Raw genomic sequence first — 23,068 nt, 5'->3', positions numbered from 1 at the left:
GTTCTAGTGTTGGCAGAAACATGATGAGCACAGGGGCCGGCTTGCTGGTGAGGTGCTTTGTAGACCTGGCACCAGCAGAAGGCAAGAGAATTTCTTAGGGTAAACAAAGTTAGATAGAGGAAGAGCTAGGTGGGCAAACTCTATGCAGATTCACGACTGAACCACTTTTGGTTTCCACAACTGCACTTTTGTTTCCCATAGATCTGAGCTTACTGAAATACACTTATGCTACACTGCCATTTGCTCTGCTGACCGAATAATGCAAAGAGAAGTCAGGTGAATTCATATTTGTAATAGGATCAAGTTCCAGGTTTATTTATAAAGTCCCTGTCAACTCTCTTTTCCTCCCAGAACTCTATAGCCTCCAGTATTTCTAATAAAATTTTATTCTGAACTATGTCATCTCTAAAACTCAGAAATTTTTTAGAGATATTTCATTTCCTTTATCCAAGTTTATTCTGTTTAGCTCAAATTGAAAATTCATTTCCCCTATACCTTCTTCCAAAATATTAACATCACTTTTGAATTGCAACATAGTCCAAGTTACTAATCAGGGGCAAACAAACTTTCTAGAACTAAATACCAGTTCTTATGTAAACATATAGGTATTTATAGAGCTCAATCAGAATCTAAAATCTAACCATTTAAGCAAAAAACACTACAGGCAGTTCTTGTTTTGAACTGCACCATGTTAATGAGAAGCACCCTCACACTTTGTAACCCAGTTACCATGGTGCCGTGCAAAGTAAAGACATAGTTCCAATATCCACGTTTTGGCTGACACAGGACCATGACTATCTATACTACGGTTTGAAAACTCTCTCTTCCTGGACTAACCCAATACTTTCATTTTGCCAGGCTTTTAAGTATCTGTACATTCGTACCTCATTTAGAAATATTCACTCATTTGGACATTTACTGAGGGCTTACTAGCATGCCAGGCACTGTATGAGGAAATATGTAGAGAATAATAGAGAAGAAGAGGAAGGTCCTTCCTCTCTGCAACTTGCAGTGTGGTGTGAAAGACAGTTAAATAAGTATAGTCTGGTAAACGCAGTAAGAGGGTTATTTAGGGCTATTTATGTATCTGGTCCAGGGCTAACAAAGGAGTAACTGCCCAATTCCAAAACTCCACAGGACATACCAGACAACCAAGAAGCACAGGTCTAATCTAGAGTACACTCGGTCCAGGCCACACTGGCCTGGTCACCACAGTTATGTCATGTAGGTGGCTCCAGCATTAATACTGCCAACCGGGGGTGATCCCAGAATTTCTCAACTACAGACCAGAACTCCCCTCACAGTTGCACATGCTACCCTGTTGTAGAAATACAACTGGATTCTCTAGGAACTAGTGATTCTGTTTCAATAAGCAGACCAGAATTATACTAGCTTTTAAGAGTATGGAAGGACAATGAAAAACCACAAACCATGTGAGTAACTCGTTGGGAAGAAAACCAACTAGGAAGAACGTGAGCATATAATGACTGTTGAGAGAAGTCATATAGTAAAACACTAAAAAGATGAGCACAAAGGATGATAGGAAGGGGACATTCTAGAAAGCGGAACAGAAGAACAGCCTCACACAGAGGTAAGTAAGAATGGACGGCAAGGAACTGAACAGAAGCAGAGGAAAAATGATGGTTATCATGTGCTATAACTGCAAAGGCAGTGACTCAGGGCTGACAAAATAGCCCCCATCCCGACCCAATTCAACAATACATGCATACAAAACAACAGACCTCAGAGATGGACTAAAGAATTTGCAGAGAATTGTCGAATCATGTTGTGTGCCTGAAACAAGTATGTCGTTGTATGTCAACTATAAACATTCAAGAAATATTTTTTATATTACAGAAGTTTTGGGGCGCCTGGGTGGCTCAGTCGGCTGAGTGTCCGACTCTTGATTTCGGCTCAGGTCATGATCTCAGGGTTGTGAGATCAAGGCCCGCTCCCCACCCCCCACCAGGCTCCAGGCCTAGCAGGAGTCTGCTTGAGATTCTCTCTCCCTCTGTCCTCCCCTTGCTCGTGCTCTCGATCTCTAAAATAAGTAAACAAACTCTTTAAAAAAATTTAAAACGTTTGTTTCTAGTGTTGTCAGAACTGTGAAGGGCATAGGGACTGGTTTGAGAAATTTTAAAGTTTTATATGCCGTTCATTAAACCCATACTCTTAAAGTGATGCAAAATGAAAGAAACCTAACTCTCCGTCACTAAAGAAAACAGTCAACAGGGGCGCCTCAGTTGAGCATCTGCCTTCGACTCAGGTCATGATCTCAAGGTCCTGAGATCGATCCCCACGTCGGGTTCCCTGCTCGGCGGGAGCCTGCTTCTCCCTCTCCCTCTGCTGCTCCCCCTGCTTGTGCTATCTCGCTCTTTCTCAGTCAAATAAATAGAATCTTAAAAAAAACAGTCAACATTTATTGAGCACATACTACATGCCAAGCACTGTTCTAAACACTTTGTATATTAATACAGGTATTAAGCACTATTTCTCACAACATCTCTATAAAGCAGGTACTTTATCTTCCTCAATTTAGAGGAGAGGGAATTGACACATAACAAAGCATACTTCCAGTACGTAGGGAAACCTTGAAGCACATTGGCTCCAAGCAAATACAGGGCAAGCAGAGATATTAAACACACAAGACTTTCCAAAAGAAAGAGAAAAGTAGTCCCTGACATTCAGGAACTTGCCTAGTACTATCAGCGACAGAGCTGATCCAGCAGTCATAGCTAGGTCCTGTTGTTCTCCTGTTGGACATCAACAATTTCACAGAACATGAGACAAGTCTGCTCCATGACCAGGATGGATCAAGACAAAAACAAGACCACTTCGTAATAGTGCCTAAATACAGGAAAAAAGGGGTGCCTGGGTGGCTCAGTCAGTTAAGTGTCTGCCTTCAGCTCAGGTCATGATCCCAGGGTCCTGGGACCAAGCCCCGCATCGGGCTCCCTGCTCAGTGGGAAGCCTGCTTCTCCCTTGGCCTCTGCCCCTCCCCCTGCTTCTGCTCTCTTTCTCTCTCTCAAATAAAATCTTTAAAAAAATAAAATAATACAGGAAAAAAAGAAACATTGTCCAAGCCACAAAAATGACCTACATTCTTTTTATCTTGAATGACTTGCTGCTGCTTTACCAATTACAACAGTAACCTTGGTCTAGTCTCTCCTTCTAGATAAGATTTATTAAGATAACCAATCACAGAATTATCACCACTTCATGACCATGTCCAATCCAGAGCAAAGCCCACTTCCTTAAACCCTCCTCCAAATCACCTAACAAGCTCAAATCTGAGTCTTTTCTAATCTTTTTAAATTAACCAATTTAGAATTATTACAATGCTTGATACAAGCTTGATTTTGAATAAATGTAACAAACAAACCACTTGCACCACTGAGAGCTGCAGGCCTGCCTCCCTGCCCACGTCCTGCAGGATGTTCCCACAAAATCCTGGGCTATTGCTGTTCCCAGAGGCGATGCCCTGGACTTTCATTAATTCATCTAACACCCTCTGAGATGCCCCATGGTATCCCATACTCTGTGTTCTCCCTCACTGCAAATGAGTAATCCAACCTGTTCAACTATAGATAGGATCTTGGTGGGGTGGGAGTACTGACATAGCTAGTAAAACAGTGGGGATGTTGAAAGTTTTGGAGGATTCACATAAAAGGTGTGCTTTATAAATACCTATATACCATTTGCTTTAGTCCACAACATTAAACTGATCTTTCTGAACCATGTTAAAGAAATTGCAATAGTAAGAAAATAGATTTCTTGCTTACCTGACATTCCATCCATAGTAATGTACCAAGTATAAAACTTCTCCATCATCAATTTCAGTGCTCTTAATACTAGCTTCATAGATTTTCTGCGTTTTCCCTCGACCATATTTTACTTTCACTTTGGTTCCTGTTAGGCAGGGTTCCATGTCTTCCTCATCTTCCTCCACTTCAGAGTCACATTTGCTTTCAGTTTCTTCCCTGCGGCAAGTTACAACATTGATAATGCTACTAATTTAAATGGAGAACAAACTAATATATGCTAAAAGAATCCAACATGTAGAATAGTCAAAACCTAAGTATTACCTTAATAACGTGTCAGTGGAGGAGGAGAAGAAGGAGGAGAAGGAGAAGATTTTTATGGACTACCTACTAAGGAATTTATTTATTGTGTAAAGGTGCACTGTACCACAAGTAAATCTATTATTTCTTAAAGGCCAATCAATAATCACAGTTAATAATGATGTAGAGTCTGATTAATCACTTTTGATAAAACAAAGGTCCACATGCTTTGAAAAAGTCTTTAGGATTCACACTCCAGTGCCACCTTATTATGTGAAAATTATCTAGCTTGTAACTTCCTGCAACTAAATTGTCTTAAAGCTGCTACTTACTCAATTTTGGAATGGTTCTTCAAAACTGTTCTAGTGGGCACAATAATGAACAGGGGCTATCTACCTTAGTAACTATCTTTTAAACTAGTTTATATTTTAAAGGTTACTCTACCCTAACAAAGAAACAATAGATATTTGAATATTAGGTTACTTGTTGAAACTGTGAGATAGCACCAGGGGAACAAAGCTTTGTGTATCTTGTATTGATTTCTTGTGTTTTTACTCCTCTCCCATCAACTTTTCTTTGCTTCAAATAATCAGGTATAAAAGAGATTGACATAGGGAGGTCCACAATATTTTTAATATTTTTACAAACAAAACATTCTGTATTAACCCTGGTAAGGATTCAGAAGAGATCTGCACCAAAGATCATTCTAGTGTCCTAAGAGTTTTAAAATGCTTTAGAGGAGGCATTGTGCTTTAATAAACATAGGGCATTAATTTGGGAACCGCTAGGGGAACCGACATGAAGAAGCTTTTTCAACCCCATCTGCCCTGGGAATGTTTTATCTCGAAGGACACCTTCCAACATCTCCTGTTTCCATGATTCCTGTTATAGAATGAGAATACAGACTATGTTTTTCTATATATTCAATCTTTCATAAAAGGGAATATTGTTCTTCATATTCAAGTCTGTGAAACTTTCTCTAAAATTAGTATGTTTCTTTTACATATCAACTATAAAGGCTTTTTAAACCATACATTTTATATATATGTGTGTTATGTGTTTTATGTATTATGTACATATAACACGTATTTTGATACTTATTTTTAACAAAACTTCAAACTATAATTAAGCCCTACTTTTTTTCAGTGGTGAACTTTGCTTAAATTTATTGTCCAAATTTTGAAATACTACGCTCACATCATTATATTCAACTCCAATTATCTCCTCCCAGCTTTCCTAATACTAATCCTACTTCACTACAGAACTTTCTTTACTCACTAATCTAACTCACATGTAATTGTGATAGCTCTTGTACCTATTTTTACTGATTCATAAAATTACCTCTTCCACTCACCAATCATTCCTAATTTTCCAAGTATTTTCTCAACGGTTAATTTTTGGATGGGTGTCAGCCACTAGTTGGATGCAGCAGGCTAGGCTACTCTTCCCCAATTTTCCTTAACAACTCAAATTTCTAGAAAATTTATCATCATATAATGGAATAATTGAAAAGTAACTATGGAGAAGAGCTTATGTTACAAGAACATGTGTTATGCTGTTGTTGCTGAATTAAAATTCATTTTTTAGTAGCATATAAAAATTAGTAAATCCATCTGACAACACAGAAATGGCCAACTAAACACAGTCGGACATTACTTTGATCTAGCTGGACTGCCTCATCTTTGGTTATTTTTAAGTCAGTTCAGTCCATACATGTATAATACATGGAAAAAAAATACCAACACTCAACAGCAAACAGGATGAACATTAAAAAAAACTGAAATTTATTGGTGTGATGTGGGGCAAGAATGTATTTTCCAAACTAGAATCAGGGGTGCATGCCACTTATTCCAATACAATAACTTGAAAAAGAAAAATGTCTGAGATCAAGCTAACACACAGAAACATCTGCTAGTACTGTGCACCCATGTGTTTGTTAGCTTTCCCACATTGTACCTTTTTTAAAATGGAATTTTTGCTGTCGCTGTTTCCTCTTGTCCACTTCCTCCATTTTTCTCCAGCTCCCTTCCCTGCTGTCAACTGCAGGACCTTTCTTTTGACTGGGTGGCGCAGCCTTCTTTGAGGCCACTGTTTAGGGCACAAGTGCTATTAAAATGGTGCGACCAGTATATTCTCCAATTCCGAAAGGCGATACACATCATCTTCACAATGTGTCTCACCTTCATCAGACAAGAGGAATGGAAGTCCCAATAAGAAAACATTCCCTCAAACCTGAATCTCTAAGCAGGAACAGAGCGCTGCTGTACCCCAGACAGGTGCTTCTGGAGAACAAATATAAGATAATGTACCTCTCTTGGCTTTTCTCTTCCTCTTCATCTGAGTCTTTATCAGAATCCTCCTGCTTTTTAATTTTCTTCTCCTTTTGCTTTGGTGTGTTTTTTCTCCCCAGTAGTAGCTCATTTTCTTTTTTCTCTGCGGTTTCATAATCATCAACTACATCCTTATTTTCTGTATCATCTTTTAATTTGTCTTCTGTTTTCTCTTCTTCAATTTCCTTTTTAATAGAATGTGCATCTCGAGCTATTCTCCTTCTTCCCTAGTAGAAGGGGTAAAAGCTTTAAAATAGCTATCACTACAAACAAAGGGGGGAAAAAGGCAGAAGATGCTTCTTTTTCTTATACCTTCACAGCAATGACTAGTCATCTCTCTGGCTTGAGACATGACAATGACAACCCATCAACCCTTGTGTACTTCTCCTTTCAACCCATGCAAATTACTTAATTATGTCCATGCCTACCATGACCCTTGGCTACATACTACAGAAAAAATAAAAATTTCCTCCTTTGTTCACTACATTATTTTATGTCACTTTTAATATTTCTTGACTACAATAAATTTTTTTAATTGTAGTTGACATACAATGTTATATTAATTTCAGGTGTACAGCACAGTGATTTGACAATTATATACATTATGCAGTGCTCACCATGATAAGTGTAGTTACCATTTGTCACCAGACAGTCATCACAATATTATTGACTATATTCCCTATGCTGTACTCTTCATCCCTGTGATTTATTTTATAACTGTTAGTTTGTGCCTCTTAATCCCCTTTACTTATTTTGCCTATCTCCACACCCCTTCCCCTCTGGCAACCACCAGTTTGTTCTCTGTATTCATGAGTCTGTTTCTGTTTGTTCATTTGTTTTTAGATTCCACATATATGTGAAATCATACAGTATTTATCTTTGTAGACTTATTTCACTTGGCATTATTTTATCCCACTTTTAATATTTCGTGACTATACTGAAAGTTCTAAAGTAATTTACTAAATATCAATGACACAAGTCAATAATAATTAAATAATAAATCAGCCCCCCTAAATTATGGACTCTTTAAAAGCTCTGTGATCTCTAATTCTCCCATTTTTAAGATAAAATTTACATTATCACTTCCTACGTGACTACATTTTAAAAGGACTGAACTGGGGCACCTGGGTGGCTCAGTCGGTTGGGTGTCCGACTCTTGATTTTAGCTCAGGTCATGATCTCAGGGTTGTGAGACTAAGCCTCCGCATCGGACTCTGCACTGGGTGTGGAGCCTGCCTTAGATTCTCTCTCCCTTTCCCTCTGCCTACCCCCCCCACACCCTGCACTCTTGCTCTCTAAAGAAAATAAAAATAAGTTTAAAAAATAAAAAATGAAAGGAGTGAATTGCATCAATGGCCAACATGTGAGCTGATTTCTTTGAGTATCTGGAGAGCTCACTGGGCCGGCAGTAACTTGTTCTTCCCCCAAGAAGCTTTAATCTAGGGGCGCCTGGGTGACTCAGTCGCTAAGTGTCTGCCTTCGGCGCAGGTCATGGTCCCAGGGTCCTGGGATTGAGCCCCACATCGGGCTCCCTGCTCCACGGGAAGCCTGCTTCTCCCTCTCCCACTCCCCCTGCTTGTGTTCCCTCTCTCGCTGTCTCTCTCTGTCAAATAAATAGATAAAATCTTTAAAAAAAAAAAAAAAAAGAAGCTTTCATCCTAGCCTCCTGCATGCTCAACTGACCATGAAACTGGTGAGCCATTTCATTCTCTCCTAAATTCTCCCTCAAGTCCACCTTCTCACACTGACACAGTTCCCCTCTACTTGGAATAAAATGAGGATAGAAAAGGGGTCAACAACTTAGGGAGCACTAAAATACATTACAATTAATATCTCAATATAACAGATGTTTTCCCTAGATCTTAACTATGTGCTATTTAAACTTCAGAATTGGAAAAAACGTGTATTTTTCTTATCACAAAGAACTAGAATGTAGGTCCCATGAGGGCAGAGACTGTGTCTTATTCATTTCTATATCCTATGCACAGAGCAGCTGTTCTTTAAATACTTGTAGGTAAATGAATGAAAACAACTGCTATCTATCAGACTTTAGGCTTATATACCTTTGTCCCAGAAATCCCACTTTGATTTTATTTTTATTTTTTTAAGTTTATTTATTCAAGTAATCTCAAAACAGGGGGATTGAACTCACAACCCCAAAATCAAGAGTCGCATTCTCTTCCAACTGAGACAGCCAGGCACCCTAGAAATCCCATTCGTAGAAGTCTGCCTTCTATATTCAGACAAATGAGGAGGAATTTTTACAAGGATATTTATTGCGGCATTTTTTTTCATCATAAAAAATTGGAGAAAATCTTAAGGAAGGTAAATCTATGGTACATCCATACTATGCAGTACTCTGCAGATATTTTCCATAAGATGAGGAAGATCTTTAATAATAAGAAAGTATGGGGGCGCCTGGGTGGCTCAGTCGGTTAAGCGTCTGCCTTTGGCTCAGGTCATGATCCCAGGGTCCTGGGATCGAGCCCCACATCGGGCTCCTGGCTCAGCGAGGAGCCTGCTTCTCCCTCTCCCTCTGCCTCTCTCCCTGCTCATGCTCTCTCTGGCTCTGTATCTCTGTGTCTCAAATGAATAAATAAAATCTTTAAAAAATAATAAGAAGAAGAAGAAAGTATGTCCAAAATACATATAATGGGGGATATTATTCAGTCTTAAAAAGGAAGGAAATTGTGACACATACACGGATTGAACCTGGAAGACATTATACTGAGTGAAATAAGCCAGTCAAAAAGGACAAAACTGTAAGATTCCACCTATATGAGATGAGGTCCCAGAGTAGTCAAAATCATAGAGACAGAAAGTAGAATGGTGGTTGCCACAAGCTGGGGAGGAGAGGAATGGGAAGTTACTGCTTAATGGCTAATTTCAGTTTTGCAAGATGAAAGAGGTACCGGAGAGGGACAATGGTGATGAGTGCACAAAATGTGAATGAACTGTACATTTAAAAATGGTTAAGATGAGGGGCACCTGGGTGGCTCAGTCATTAAGTGTCTGCCTTCGGCTCAGGTCTTGATCCCAAGGTCATGGGAGTGAGCCCCAATTGGGCTTCCTGCTCCGCGGGAAGCCTGCTTCTCCCTCTCCCACTCCCCCTGCTTGTGTTCCCTCTCTCACTGTGTCTCTCTCTGTCAAATAAATAAATAAAATCTTTAAAAAAAAATGGTTAAGATGATACCTATTATGTGTATTTACCATAATATTTTAAATTAAAAATAAAAATTAAAAAAGAAATGAAACAAACCAATTTGAATGTTTCATGATGTTTCACTTACTGGATGGTGGTTAAAATGGAGTTTTAAAAAATGGTTTCTGAGCAACTAAAAGAGGTAATTTCATCTCCTCTTTCACTAAATATGATTTCACTCAAAAATAAGATCTAAGAGTAACTGAACGCCTTTGATAGTGTGATAAATTTTTTTCTCCTAAAATTTGATAAATCCTACCATGTAAACACCATTCACAATGATCAAAATAGTGGATAACAATCTCTACAAGGGACTTATATACCAGTGGAGCAGAGTTAGAAGATAAAAGCAGTGTGCACATGACTAAGGCGAAGCATAAAAAACTGCCACAAGAAATGTATGTGCAGTGTGCTGTAGGGTAACAGAGAAAAAAGATCCCACCAGTTGGAGGCACAAGTATTATGAAGAGGAGATTCATTCACTCAACAACTATTTAATAAGTCCTTACTTGTAGATCAAGCACTAATAGATCAAGCACTATTCTCGATGCCTGGGATCTGTCAATGAACAGAATAAAGACTAATCCCTGCCCTTCTGGAGTGTGATTCTAGTGCAGACTGGGGTAAAAGAAACAAATATAATTAAGAGAATATAAAGTAAATTACAGATAAAAAGAGCAACATTAGAGGGATTGCAAATACCAAAGAGAGGAGGTAGATTACAATTTTAGATAAGATGACCAGGATAAGCTTCAGTGAGGGGACTATTTAGCAAGACTTGAAGGAAGTAGGGGCGCTTGGGTGGCTCAGATCGTTAAGCGTCTGCCTTTGGCTCAGGTCATGCCCCACATCGGGCTCCTGGCTCAGCGAGGAGCCTGCTTCTCCCTCTCCCTCTGCCTCTCCCCCTGTTCATGCTCTCTCTTTCTCTGTATCTCTGTGTCTCAAATGAAAAAATAAAATCTTTTAAAAAAACAAAAATTAAAAAAAAAGAAAAAAAAGACTTGAAGAAGGTAAATATGTGAGACTGACCCCAGATGAGAATGACTTGAACAGACATAAATAGAAAACAACAGGAGGAATGATTTTTCAGCTAGAAGAAATAATATTTACTATATTTAGAAAAAAACAGCTAGACTAGTCTGCCTAAAGCACAGCTCAATACTGGAAAATAAACTAGGTTCACCAGACTATTTTTGTGTATATCTGAAAATGTCCATAATAAAAAATTTAATGTTTAAAATAAAGCAGATAAAACTAATATTAACTACTTACTCTTGGAGATTTTAATTCTATTTCTTCTCTTTCACTTTCACTGTTTGAATCAATATTTTCCTCAGGTTCACTCTTCACTTCTACTAAAGGCATTTCTTGATCTACTTTTAGAGCCTCTTCCATTGATTCTTCTAAGTCTTTTTTTTCCTCTTTTACTTTTGGTTCATGGTGGTGAACAGTTCTGAACTGAATATTTGCAGAACGGCAGTATTCCTCAAAACCATAGAGATACCTAAACAAACAATATTTCATTTTAGGAAATCTTAGTCTTTACATTTAACTTGAATATTATTAAATACACACAGATTTTTAAAAAGTAAAACTCAAGACTTTTTTTAAAGTACTTTTTCTATGTTACTAATTTCTCAGTGTTTTATACAGGATTATCAACAGAAATATTGATCATAAAATTTCTTCCTGAAAAATCTGCAACTGTGATAACTGAACATAGCTATCATAGTTTTGATATGAAGGCTATTCACCATAAGCGATATAACTCTATAACATGTATCATCATTTCAGACTATTAACACTGCTGGATCCCTGACTTTGAAAAGGAAATCAGGACAACATGAAAAGGAGTAAAGCCGACCTGGTGCAATGAAATATCGTTCAGTCACACGTCTCTATTAACCTAAACCTTTTTATACACTTTCTCTAACTTCAATGTTCTTTGATGTGTTCTTGTTTAACTGTTAACAAATTAAATGGAAAATATTCCTGTAATATGTATTCTTTGATGAATAAACTATACTACTTACTTTCTATAAGCAGTTTTTACATTGTAGGAAGCAGCTGAATTCAAAATAGGAATGCCAAGGTCCATATAAATTTGCTTCCATACAGCACCACTATCAATCTGGAAAATTAAGTTTTTATTTGTTAACATTTACAAAGGGAAATAATCTTTACACTAATATTCTAGGTTCATTAAGAAAATGTGTTTATTACCTACAGTGCATATAACAGTGCAACATTAGATAATTTAACTTTTCATTACATCCTTACTTACATTGTCACATCCGCCTTGATGATAAACCAGTCTAAAGAGTTTGAAGAGATTGAGATCTTTATAGCCCAAAACAGGTGGTTTGTTGATTGGAGTACCTTTTTAACATGAAGGAATGGAAAATGCTGTTACAAGGCTATCAGTACAAACCTTTCCAATTTCTAATTTCCCAAGTTTTATTAATCAGAAGCATATATTTAAAGGCCCTTAAATTACGTAAGGCAATACAAAATATTCTCTATATTCTTTATACAGCATTGTGGTGGTCTCTAGATTTACCTCTATGACTAATAAAATCACCTGTCACTGAATAGGGTAGAACTAAAACCTACAACTGCAAGGCACAGCCAGTAATGTTGCTGGTTCAAGAAGCCTGGGCAAGAACATACACAATGGAAAGGGTACAATTTAGGGCATAGATCCATTTTCACTGCTTGAACACAAGTGTTAAGACTGTTAGCAGTAACCTGAAGGATGATTTCTCAAAGTCACAGAATTCCTAGGACCAATTTACTGGAGGATTTTCCAGGACTTATGTAAAGTCAAAAAGTAGAATAATTTATAAAGGCCATATTTCTTTTAACTCCATTAGAAATCCTATTCTAGGAGTGCCTGGGTGGCTCAGTTGGTTAAGCGTCTGCCTTTGGCTCAGGTCATGATCCCGGGGTCCTGGGATCGAGCCCTGAGTCGGGCTCCCTGCTCAGCAAGGAGTATGCTTCTCCCTCTCCCTCTGCCGCTCTTCCTGCTTATTCTCTCTCACTCTCTCAAATAAATATATAAAATCTTAAAAAAAAAAAAAATCCTATTTCTATTTAGATAGGAATTGATCTCCTACTTTGTTTCATTTGTTGAGACCAAGGATCAGGCTAGTTTACTCCCTGCAAAGATAGCATTAGTAACTAATGGGCATGTAGATTAATATGACGACTGTTCCCTTTCCATTATGAAATATTATTATAACATTCTTTGGTTTTATAAGTCCCAAATAGACTAAGTATAATTATACCCATACAATTTTCCTATATATTTCTGCTCAAAATAAGTATTAATAGTTGTTTTTATTCCAAATACTTATTTTCAACTGTAGCTGATTCTTAGGCTTTACTTAAAATCCAAATTTATATACCCATGATTCTAATAAAAATAATGCATAAACCTACAATGTAAAACTGTAAAAGAAATAACTACTTTTAAATAATGAGCATGAAATACCTCTGTCTTCCATAAACTTATAAAGCTGTTGGAGGAAGTTGTCCCTCTCTTCAGGATCAAGTTCTTCCTCAGGCTGTAAAGTATATAAATACATAGAACAATGAATAGGGTGAGATACAGTCTTCTTTTTAAATTTTTTGTCATTGTTTTATGAACCCAACATAAATTTTAATAAAGCTGGAAAATATGAATTTCCTCCAAACTCTACAATGCTAGACTTTAAGTCATATTTTTATAGAGTTGATTTGATGCAACTGTCAAAATACATAATCTCTACCCTTCATCCATCTATCAAGCCAACCCTACCCTTGAATATCAATATAGGGATTAAGACTAGCCATGAGGGGGGCGCCTGGGTGGCTCAGTCATTAAGTGTCTGCCTTCAGCTCAGGTCATGATCCCAGGGTCCTGGGATCAAGCCCCATATCGGGCTCCCTGCTCCACGGGAAGCCTGCTTCTCCCTCTCCCACTCCCCCTGCTTGTGTTCCCTCTCTTGCTGTGTCTCTGTCAAATAAATAAAATCTTTAAAAAAAAAAAAAAAAGACTAGCCATGAGGAAAAGGTTCAGGAATCAGGTAAGAGTGTTTTTACCTCATTTGGTTTAGTTTTTTAAAAAATCCATCAAAATAGCATGTGGCCCACACAAATGTATTGATAGATAAGCACAATAATTACAAACATTATTTAAAAATAACCCACATACAAATGTTAAAATTTGTTATTGAATGAATATAAACTAGAGGTTGCAAAGTCACATTGCAAAGGTTTTTTTGTTTTGTTTTGTTTTGATAGCACAGCGGTTTAAAGAAATTTATATATATTTAGGGGCGCCTGGGTGGCTCAGTCATTAAGCATCTGCCTTCGGCTCAGGTCATGATCCCAGGATCCTGGGATCGAGCCCGCATCGGGCTCCCTGCTCAGCGGGAAGTCTGCTTCTCCCTCTCCCACTCCCCCTGCTTGTGTTCCCTCTCTCACTGTCTCTCTCTCTGTGTCAAATAAATAAATAAAATCTTTATTAAAAAAATAAAGAAATTTATATATATTTAAATGATTCATAAAATTTCACTTTGTCTCAGGCCCTGCCATCCCTTCTTGTATCACATTAGCCTGCTTTTCTCATTTGCCCTTCTTGCACAGCCTCTGTAAATAAGACTTTGCAACCCCTGAAAAGAAAATGAAAATTATTATTTTTTTTTTTTTTAAAGATTTTATTTATTTATTTGAGAGAGAGAGAATGAGAGAGAGCACATGAGAGAGGGGAGGGTCAGAGGGAGAAGCAGACTCCCTGCCGAGCAGGGAGCCCGATGCGGGACTCGATCCAGGGACTCCAGGATCATGACCTGAGCTGAAGGCAGTCGCTTAACCAACTGAGCCACCCAGGCGCCCGAAAATTATTTCTTAAGGAAAGGAACTAGATACCTAACCACAAATTAGTTCCTGGGGGATGGGGAATCAATGGAAACATTCATGTAAAAAAAAAAAAAATCTACTCCTACAAGTACCTATTTAAGTGTTAATTTTACTAATTACGTAAATCTAACGATTTCTTCTTACAATGTCAAAGTCTTGGCTCTAGTCAAACAGATTATGGGTTTTAATAAAATATTCCCTTTCCTGATAGACTACTTATAAACTAATACTTGGGAAAATTCTTATTTAAAATTTAACAATACTGTGGAGAAACAAACAAAACACTAATATCTTTCATCCACATAAATTATTATAATTTCAGAGTACTGCTTTTCTACGTTCTAAAAGAAGAATTTAGATTGTCTTTCAAAGCCATAATCAAAGCAAAAGCAACTATCAGCCAATAGCGTATTCATTGTCCAGAGGGGAACAGGTCCTTTAAAATTATGTAGTCTTGAAGAATTTTAATTGCTAAAATACAGCAGCCAGAATCAATGAACATGCAGTTGATTAAAATATATAATAATTAAAAAAAAAAAACATGAGGCAATCAACAGAAAGAGAATAAAATCTTTCAGTACATTCACTCAGAATGATTTATAGCACTGGAGTACTTTGAGTTTTAACAAATACAAAGAAACTAAGTCGAAGTTCTAAGCCTCACAAATTAGCAATACTGAATTAACAATCAGTACAGAGTTAATAGGGGTCATTACTAAATGTTCCAATCAAAAGAGAGCAGTTTTTTCCCCATGTGAATTTAAAAAGTTTTGCTTTTGCAAGGTAATTAGAACAACTACCAATGAGTTAACTCAAAAAAGAAAAAGTAATCCACTAGCCCAAGAACCATTTCAAATATTATTTTTAAAGACTTCTGGTATGGGGGGAGGAAAAAAACCTTATGCCAGATTGCCCCTATGCTTTGCTTCTGCCTTATAATTACAATATTTTCCCCTCAGACCAATACCTCATTTCCAGTAGTTTTGATCTGGCAGAATTCAAATAAGACCACTGTATCCAATATACATAAAAAGTATTTTTTTCAAAAGGCACTGACTTGAAATCAAAATTTTTTCCAAAAACAAGTAAAAAAAAAAAAAAAAACCCATCAACTGCAAATTAGGTATTTATTAAGGTTGTACCAAACATTTCATAAATTCTTACTAAGTTTTATAGATAAAAATGGGTGTTTTAAATACATTTGATTTAAAAGTTAGTGGATGTCCAGGGCACCTGGGTGGCTCAGTTGACTAAGCATCCAACTCTTGATTTCGGCTCAGGTCATGACCTCAGGGTCCTGGGATCAAGCCCCATTTCAGGCTCTACACTCAGTGGGGAGTCTGCTGAAGATATCCCCTCCCCCCCGCCCACTCATGCACTCGCGATCTAATAAATAAATAAATCTTTAAAAATAAAATAAAAGTTAGTGGATGTCCAAGAGTGTATGAAGTTCCATGAGAAATTATGGCCATAAAATTCTAAGTTCAGGTGCAGTTAACAAGTGTAAAAACAAGACATAAATGAATAAAGAATTCTGCTTATAAATACCTGCTTGAGAAGAAATTTATTTTCCACAAGAAAAAAAGATGAGGCTAGAAACACAGTTTAAAATTTACCTGATGGTCTCTGCAAAAATTAAAACTGCTTAATTTCTTAAAATAAGTAATTCTTCACAATCTTTTTTTTTGCAAACAGCTATGTTATTAGTCACCTTGGACTAAAACTGCATATGCTAGAAAACGCCTCCAACTGGAAGAATCTGCCTTTACGGCCTTTGTATGGGGGCTCATATTTCCTCTCATGGTGTGCTTTCTCTGTTCGTATTTTTTAATGCAGTTCTTTTTTTTTTTTTTAAAGATTTATTTATTTAAGTAATCTCTATGTCCAACGTGGGGCTCAAACTCACAATCCCAAGATCAAGAGTTGCATGCTGTACTGACTGAGCCAGCCAGGTGCCCCTGTTCATGGTACCTTCATACCTGTAGTATCTCTCTCCTGGTCAATAACCAGAAGGTGTTGCATTCTTAAAGGGTTTTAGAGTAATATAAGCTTGTAATAATGGAACGTAAAGTCCACTAGACTGCTGATATGCCTTCTTTCCTTCATTCAGTCAAGCATGTGAAGAGGAATTATGTACCCAGTAAAATGTCAGGATGGAGAACAGGGTTAAGGATATGGAAGAAGGATGAACGTGATCATAATTTCAAGAAATTTATAATTTTATTTAGCATCAATATATACTACCCAGTGTTATATATGTAGTTGTGCATCTATCTAGTAAAATATGAGTTTTCTGACTTTGGAAACTGTATCTTCAAATTCAGTTCAGACATTTATTGATGTCTACCATAAGTCAGGGAGGGATATGCAAAAGTACTGTGATTAAAATGAGAAGACATGGTACTTTCTACTTTTGACCCTCTGAGTCTAGCAGAGGGTGTAGCAATGAAAAACAAGCCAATGTAATACAACATTAAAACTGTTGCAAAATACATAAAAAAATACAGGAGGGGGTCAGTGGTTCTGCTGGGGATGGAGTAATAGTGGTTATATTAGGGAAAGCCTCAAAATGTGAAGAGTGGAGAGCCCAGGAGCTAAAGCAAACAGCATAACCATGAGGCTGGCAACGGCAGGCTGTGATTAAGAAAGCACTTTTTGGGGTGCCTGGGTGGCTCAGATGGTTAAGCGTCTGCCTTCGGCTCAGGTCATGATCCCGGGGTCCTGGGATCGAGCCCTACATCGGGCTCCTGGCTCGGCAGGGAGCCTGCTTCTCCCTCTCCCTCTGCCTCTCTCCCTGCTCATGCTCTCTCTCTATCTCTCTCAAATGAATAAATAAAAAATCTTTAAAAAAAAAAAAAAAAAAGGAAGCACTTTTTTTTTTTTTAAATTTTAATATATTTAACAGAGAGAGAGAGAGCACAAGTAGGCAGAGCAGCAGACAGAGGGAGAGGGAGAAGCAGGCTCTCCGCCGAGCAGGGAGCCCGATGCGGGGCTCGATCCCAGTACCCTGGGATCATGACCTGAGCCGAAGGCAGCCGCTTAACCGACTGAGCCACCCAGGCGCCCCAAGGAAGCACTTTTTAATGATATGCTAGAGAATCAGAACCTGAATCTGAGAGAGCTGGAGAGGAATTGTATCAGATTTGTGTTTTTAAAAGCTCTCTGCCAAGAATGAGTTTGATGGATTGGAAGTGAAAGGGCAGTTATTACAACAGTCCACAAGGAGGAGGATCAATGCTTGAATTAGTCTTGCTCTCCGATGATGGAAAGATGACCCCCTACTCCAGAAGGAGAAAGAGAGGAATAAACGCTGAGACTCTTTTCAGTTTAAGTCTAAGTTATTCATGTTTATAATCCTAAAGGTTCCCACACATTGTAAGGGCTCGAAAGGTTAAAGACATGCCTATTTTACCCACAATTTTATCACCAGGGACTGGCATTTAGCTAAGACACTCTGTTATTATGTGAATGAAAACAATGTCTGTGAAAATAAACTGGGGAGATTTTCTTCGATTATTTCACATTCGCTGAGTTTCAGAGCTAGCATTAATGATAATATAAATGCAACAGGAGTCAAATAAAAGAAAAAATAAGAATGGCTGAGAATGGGGGCACCTGACTGGTTCAGTCGGTTAAGTATCTGCATTGGGCTCAGGTCATGATCCCAGGGTTCGGGGATAGAGCCCCGCACCAGGCTCCCTGCTCAGTGGGGAGCCTGCTTCTCCCTCTCCCTCTGCCCCTCCCCCACTCATACTCTCTGTCTCTCTCTCAAATAAGTAAAATAAAATCTTTAAAAAAAAGAAAAAAAGAATGGCTGAGGATGTTCTAAAGTCACGGGTCGCTGTGGCACAATCACTTGTTAGCATTCACTTCATTCTTTTCCTAAATACATGGTTCAGAAAATGATTATTCATTCAGAAATGGTGTGAATTCTAGTGAAAGATGGGACTTTCTGCATTTTACTGGGATAAGAGATAAATAAAATACCTGTTTTTGCTGAGCTATTAACTTACCTAGCTAGCAAATCTCCTCCCCAGAACACAAATTAGGACAATATACAGCAAGTGTCCAAATTGTGAAAATATGTCAGTAAAAGATGATGCACTTTACACAAAGCCCCTCACACCCATGTATCTTATACACGGTTCTAAGGAGTAGGTCAGGATAGTTTCTTAGCACAGAACAGATGAGAGCCACAGAAACCAACATTTTGAGAGTGCGAAAGGGTATAACTCAACTTGATTTTTGTGGTTTCACTTCACTGTACTGTATTGTATGTGAAGTACACGTCTTTTGTTGATGGGTATCTCATTGCTCATGAGACCCTACAGGTATCCTTAATAAATTATTACTGATTATATGACACCTTCTTCCTTTCTTAAAAAAATATATTCCAGGATACTGTGCTTATTTTTCCATACCAAAATACTGTTTTTGTGAGTTAATGTCATTTTAGACAACAGCAGCTTCTTTCAGCCCGCATGCTGCTGCTACAGCACCCCCTCTGGCCCTCTTCGTTGGCTCCCCTTCTCACCCCATCCCTGGCACTCCAGCACGCATCTTCTCAACTCTTCAGTTCTTACAATCCCTTGATCTTCCATCCCCCACCCCACCTACTCCAAAACAAAGGGGCTGAATTTGGGAGTCCTCTGCAGCAGGTAGATTCTGTTGGAGCAGAGGAGGTAATAAGACAGTGCCCTCGAAAGCTCTACTCTGGAGAACGAAGCACTGCAAGAAGCACAACAGAAGTGGCACCTCTGAAGCTGCCCCTGGGCTGGAGGACGGACGTGAAAGAAGCAGTGATACCAGTAGCTGCTCAGGCTTTTATTGTAGAAAATTTTAAGTTTGAAACATATTAAATAGCCACAGTGATTTTTTTAAACTGTGCAATAAATGCTAGAACAATTTATTACTGGGGTGAATGCACAGAACATTTATAGGTCATACGCAACCTTAACTCAAGTAGAGCTGCTATTTGTTCCTACGTAAAAGTCTTGGATTCCATGTAGATTCTTTTTGGATTCTTTAAATCTCAGCTATTGTTTATCACTGTCTTAGTTTTTTCAACTTTCCTTTTATTTTCCCTACTTTATTTAATACTGATTAAAGGACTGGGCAACAGAAAAGTGATACTCAACGTAATATACCTGAAAACTCAACAAGCAACTTCTGAGCAAAATCTAAATGTGTGTATATGGAGAGGCGGAGTGTTAAAAAAATTATGTATTGCTGGAGAATAGTAGGAGGGAGAATAGAAAAGTGAGCACAGGTCAAATAATGAAGGGCCAAACTTATAAAGGCCTATGATAAAAGACCTAATCTTCATCCTATTGGTGCTGAGGCCATTAAAGAGTTTCTAGCAGGAACCTTTGTGTTAGAAAGAGGTATGAAGAATGGATTGGAGGGGAAAAGACCTATCAGAAGACACCTGAAATAAGTGGGACAAGGAAGAGGAGTACGTCAAGAACCTTTATTGCAAGTGGCAGAAAAGTATCCCAAACTAGCTTAACCCAAAAAGAATTAATTTATAAGCTCACAAAATTATGTAAGGAAATGAGATTGCCTACTGAGTGCACTGCCTAAAAAAAGAAAGCATATATTATGAAGGGAAGGTAGATACCTTATCCCGTGGTTTGTTCCAAAGTGAACTTTCTGGAACCTTACAACAAGTCTTTCAACACTTTGTTTCAAATAGCAGTATGTTAGGATAATTGCATGGCTCACACTCGTTCATTTATTTAGAAACTATTTAATGAAGGTTTAATATTAGCCAAGCTCTGTGGTAGTTGGTGGATATGCATATTGGTGGGAAAAGGAAAAAGCTACAACAAAAAAACCTGACATCCACTGTTTTCATAGACCTTACAATGGAGAGAAGAGAAAAATTTTTTAAAAGTCTGTGAAAACTTCTGTAATATCTCTACACCTCTGTTTCCTCACTCATAAAAAATCCTGTTGTGAAGATTCAATAAACAATCTTTAAAAGTCACTAACTCTCCAAAACTAAGCTGAGAACATTACTCAGTTTTGGCATCTTTGCCTGTTTCTATCTCCTACAAGGCTAAATGTTTTAACTCCAGTATAAGGAAAGCTACATCTTATGATGTATGCTCTGGTGTAATTGATATATTTTGTTGTCATAACACCTCAGTGAAATATAACAAATGAAAACCTAAATTTAAAAAGAAAACTTAGGGTCGCCTGGGTGGCTCAGTCTGTTAACTGTCTGCCTTCGGCTCAGGTCATGGTCTCAGGGTCCTGGGATCGAGCCCCGCGTCGGGCTCCCTGCTCAGTGGGGAGCCTGCTTCTACCTCTCCCTCTTCCCCTAGTTGTGCTCATGCTCTCTCTCTCTCTCTCTCTCTCTGTCAAATAAATTTTAAAAATTAAAAAAAAAGAAAAAGAAAACGTAATTAAAAAAAGAAAAAGAAAAAACCCAATAACATTAAGTCTAGTAACTGGTGATCCATTAGTCAAAACGACTCCCCCTAGGCTACCAGTAAAGCCCATGCACCACAAGTAGAATTCTAAACTGTCCAGAAAGTTATCATATGTAAAAACTATCAGTTGACAATATAGATTTTAGAAGAAAGGAAACAGAGAAAATTCACAATCTTAATAGGCACTAATCATTTAGGATAAGGGCTAAAAGCCATGACAAGACTGTATTAAAAGAATACAGGGATGCCTGGGTGGCTCAGTCGGCTAAACATCTGCTTTCAGCTCAGGTCATGATCCCAGGGTCCTGGGATTAAGACCCACATCAGGCTCCCTGCTTAGCAGGGAGCCTGCTTCTCCTTCTGCCTGCCGCTCTCCCTGCTTGTGCTCACTGGCTCTCTCTCTCTGACAAATAAATAAAATCTTAAAAAAAAAAAAAGAACACAATAATTAAATCTTGAGTAAATATGAAGGTAAGTAATGTCCAATATACTACTTTTAGAAAGAGGTGACATTATACAATATGTTTTAGAAGTATTTCAATATAAAAGAATAAATACAACTACTTCTGTGCCCTAAAATCAATTTTTTCCAAGAGGAATCACACTGAGATTTCTCATTTAAAAAAATCTGCTTAGATTCAGTGCAGGGAATAGACTGGAGAAGGCCAGCAGGCCAGCAGGGACATAGGAAGGTTACTACTGCATTTGTGTAAGTAAAGGAGAATAGTGGCTTAGACTATGGTGGCAGAGAGTAGAAACAGGGAAGTAGGCAAACCTGAAAGCTATCAAATAGGCAGAAGAAAGAAGATTTGGTGTCTCATTGGTTAGAGGGGCAAGAGTGGGAGGATTAAGGTGACTGCCATGTATCTGGTTTGGATAATTGGTGGATCATGCTTCTATTCAAATAAACTAGGGACAACCATGAAAAGGACCAGTGTGGGGGAAAAAATGAAAACAGTTCTTGTACACATTGAGTTTGAGTACTTACAAAATAAGCCTCGTTGGCAGTCTACTATAAATGTCTGGGGCTAAGAAGAGACATCTTTGATGTACATATAGATTTGGAGTTATTATATCATTTAGTTAGGAAGTAAACTAGAAATAAAAAGTAATGTCATGGATGTCAGGTAACTGAAGAGGGTAGGCATGTCAAAAATGCTGAATACTGCTAAGGAGTCAAATGAGATCATGACAAATATTTTTTGGATTTAGTACAGAAAATTTGTTGAAGGTCACTGGTTGTTTTAGCTGTGGTGGGAGTACAAGACACTACAGTGAATTAAGAGTGAACAGGAGGTCAGGAAATAGAACAGTGGATGTAACTGAGTAATCTGGTCATAAGGGTGAGGAAAGAGGACAGTAGGTGGAGGGGTTGTCAGAAGGTTAGGAGAGATGGAAGCATGTGTTTAAAAACTGATGAGAAAGAAACAATAGAACGGAATAGGTTAAAGATCCTGGAAAGAAGTAGTCGTTCAAAATTTAAGATAAGAAAAAAGGGAATGAGATCCAGAGCATAAATTGAGAGACTCATCATATAGAAGAGAGCAACATATTATCAACTGTACTTAAGGGAAGGAGAGCAGGCAAGTGAAGTGTAGCACATGCTCCCAATCTGATATTCCTAGTTTCTTTCTCAAGTTGGAGTGGAGTGGGGCAGGGTTAGCGGACACAGTGATTTGATTATAGAAACTGGAAATTGACTAATGGTGTTGAAGGCCCAGCAAAAACTGGTGGTCATAAAATTTAGAATGGTATCATTCTTCCCTGTTGTATACACTGAAACAGAAACTTTCAGGGAACACATAAGATGTCATGATATATTCATTACGTGGTAAGACACTTTCATAATTTCAGAAAACAGTTCGACAACTATCTGCCTAAATAACAAATTATTATATGACTCTTGTATTCTATCAGACTTGACGAGACTAATCATTTTTCCCCCTACTTGAAAAGGTACACACATTCTACTTTTCATCATCAAGCTGTGGTTTGCATACAATCACATCTAAGGCTTTATATTCAGTCAACCCTCTTTCATGCTACCACAACTATGAAATAATTTGATCTGAGAAGTGACTTTTTGTAGATACATAAAAATGCAGCTATAAATGTGTATACAAATATGCAATCCTC

At 38.0% G+C, this 23,068-nt stretch overlaps 1 protein-coding gene across 3 annotated transcripts in view; it reads right to left on the bottom strand.

Annotated features, from left to right (window-relative positions):
- ARID4A (AT-rich interaction domain 4A) overlaps positions 1–23,068 on the bottom strand; it is a 64,902-nt gene that overhangs the window by 15,378 nt on the left and 26,456 nt on the right. For all 3 annotated transcript variants that reach the window (XM_032405199.1, XM_032405200.1, XM_032405201.1), the window contains 6 exons: positions 13,087–13,159; positions 11,878–11,972; positions 11,627–11,724; positions 10,866–11,097; positions 6,371–6,618; positions 3,783–3,980 (listed from right to left, as the gene is read on the bottom strand). In XM_032405199.1, the coding sequence (XP_032261090.1) occupies positions 3,783–3,980; positions 6,371–6,618; positions 10,866–11,097; positions 11,627–11,724; positions 11,878–11,972; positions 13,087–13,159 (944 nt within the window). The remainder of the gene's footprint in view (positions 1–3,782; positions 3,981–6,370; positions 6,619–10,865; positions 11,098–11,626; positions 11,725–11,877; positions 11,973–13,086; positions 13,160–23,068) is intronic.

This window comes from Phoca vitulina, unplaced genomic scaffold (genome assembly GCF_004348235.1).
Source record: "Phoca vitulina isolate PV1807 unplaced genomic scaffold, GSC_HSeal_1.0 scaffold7, whole genome shotgun sequence".
NCBI lineage: Eukaryota > Metazoa > Chordata > Mammalia > Carnivora > Phocidae > Phoca > Phoca vitulina.
This window is presented reverse-complemented; position numbering and strand designations above follow the sequence as displayed.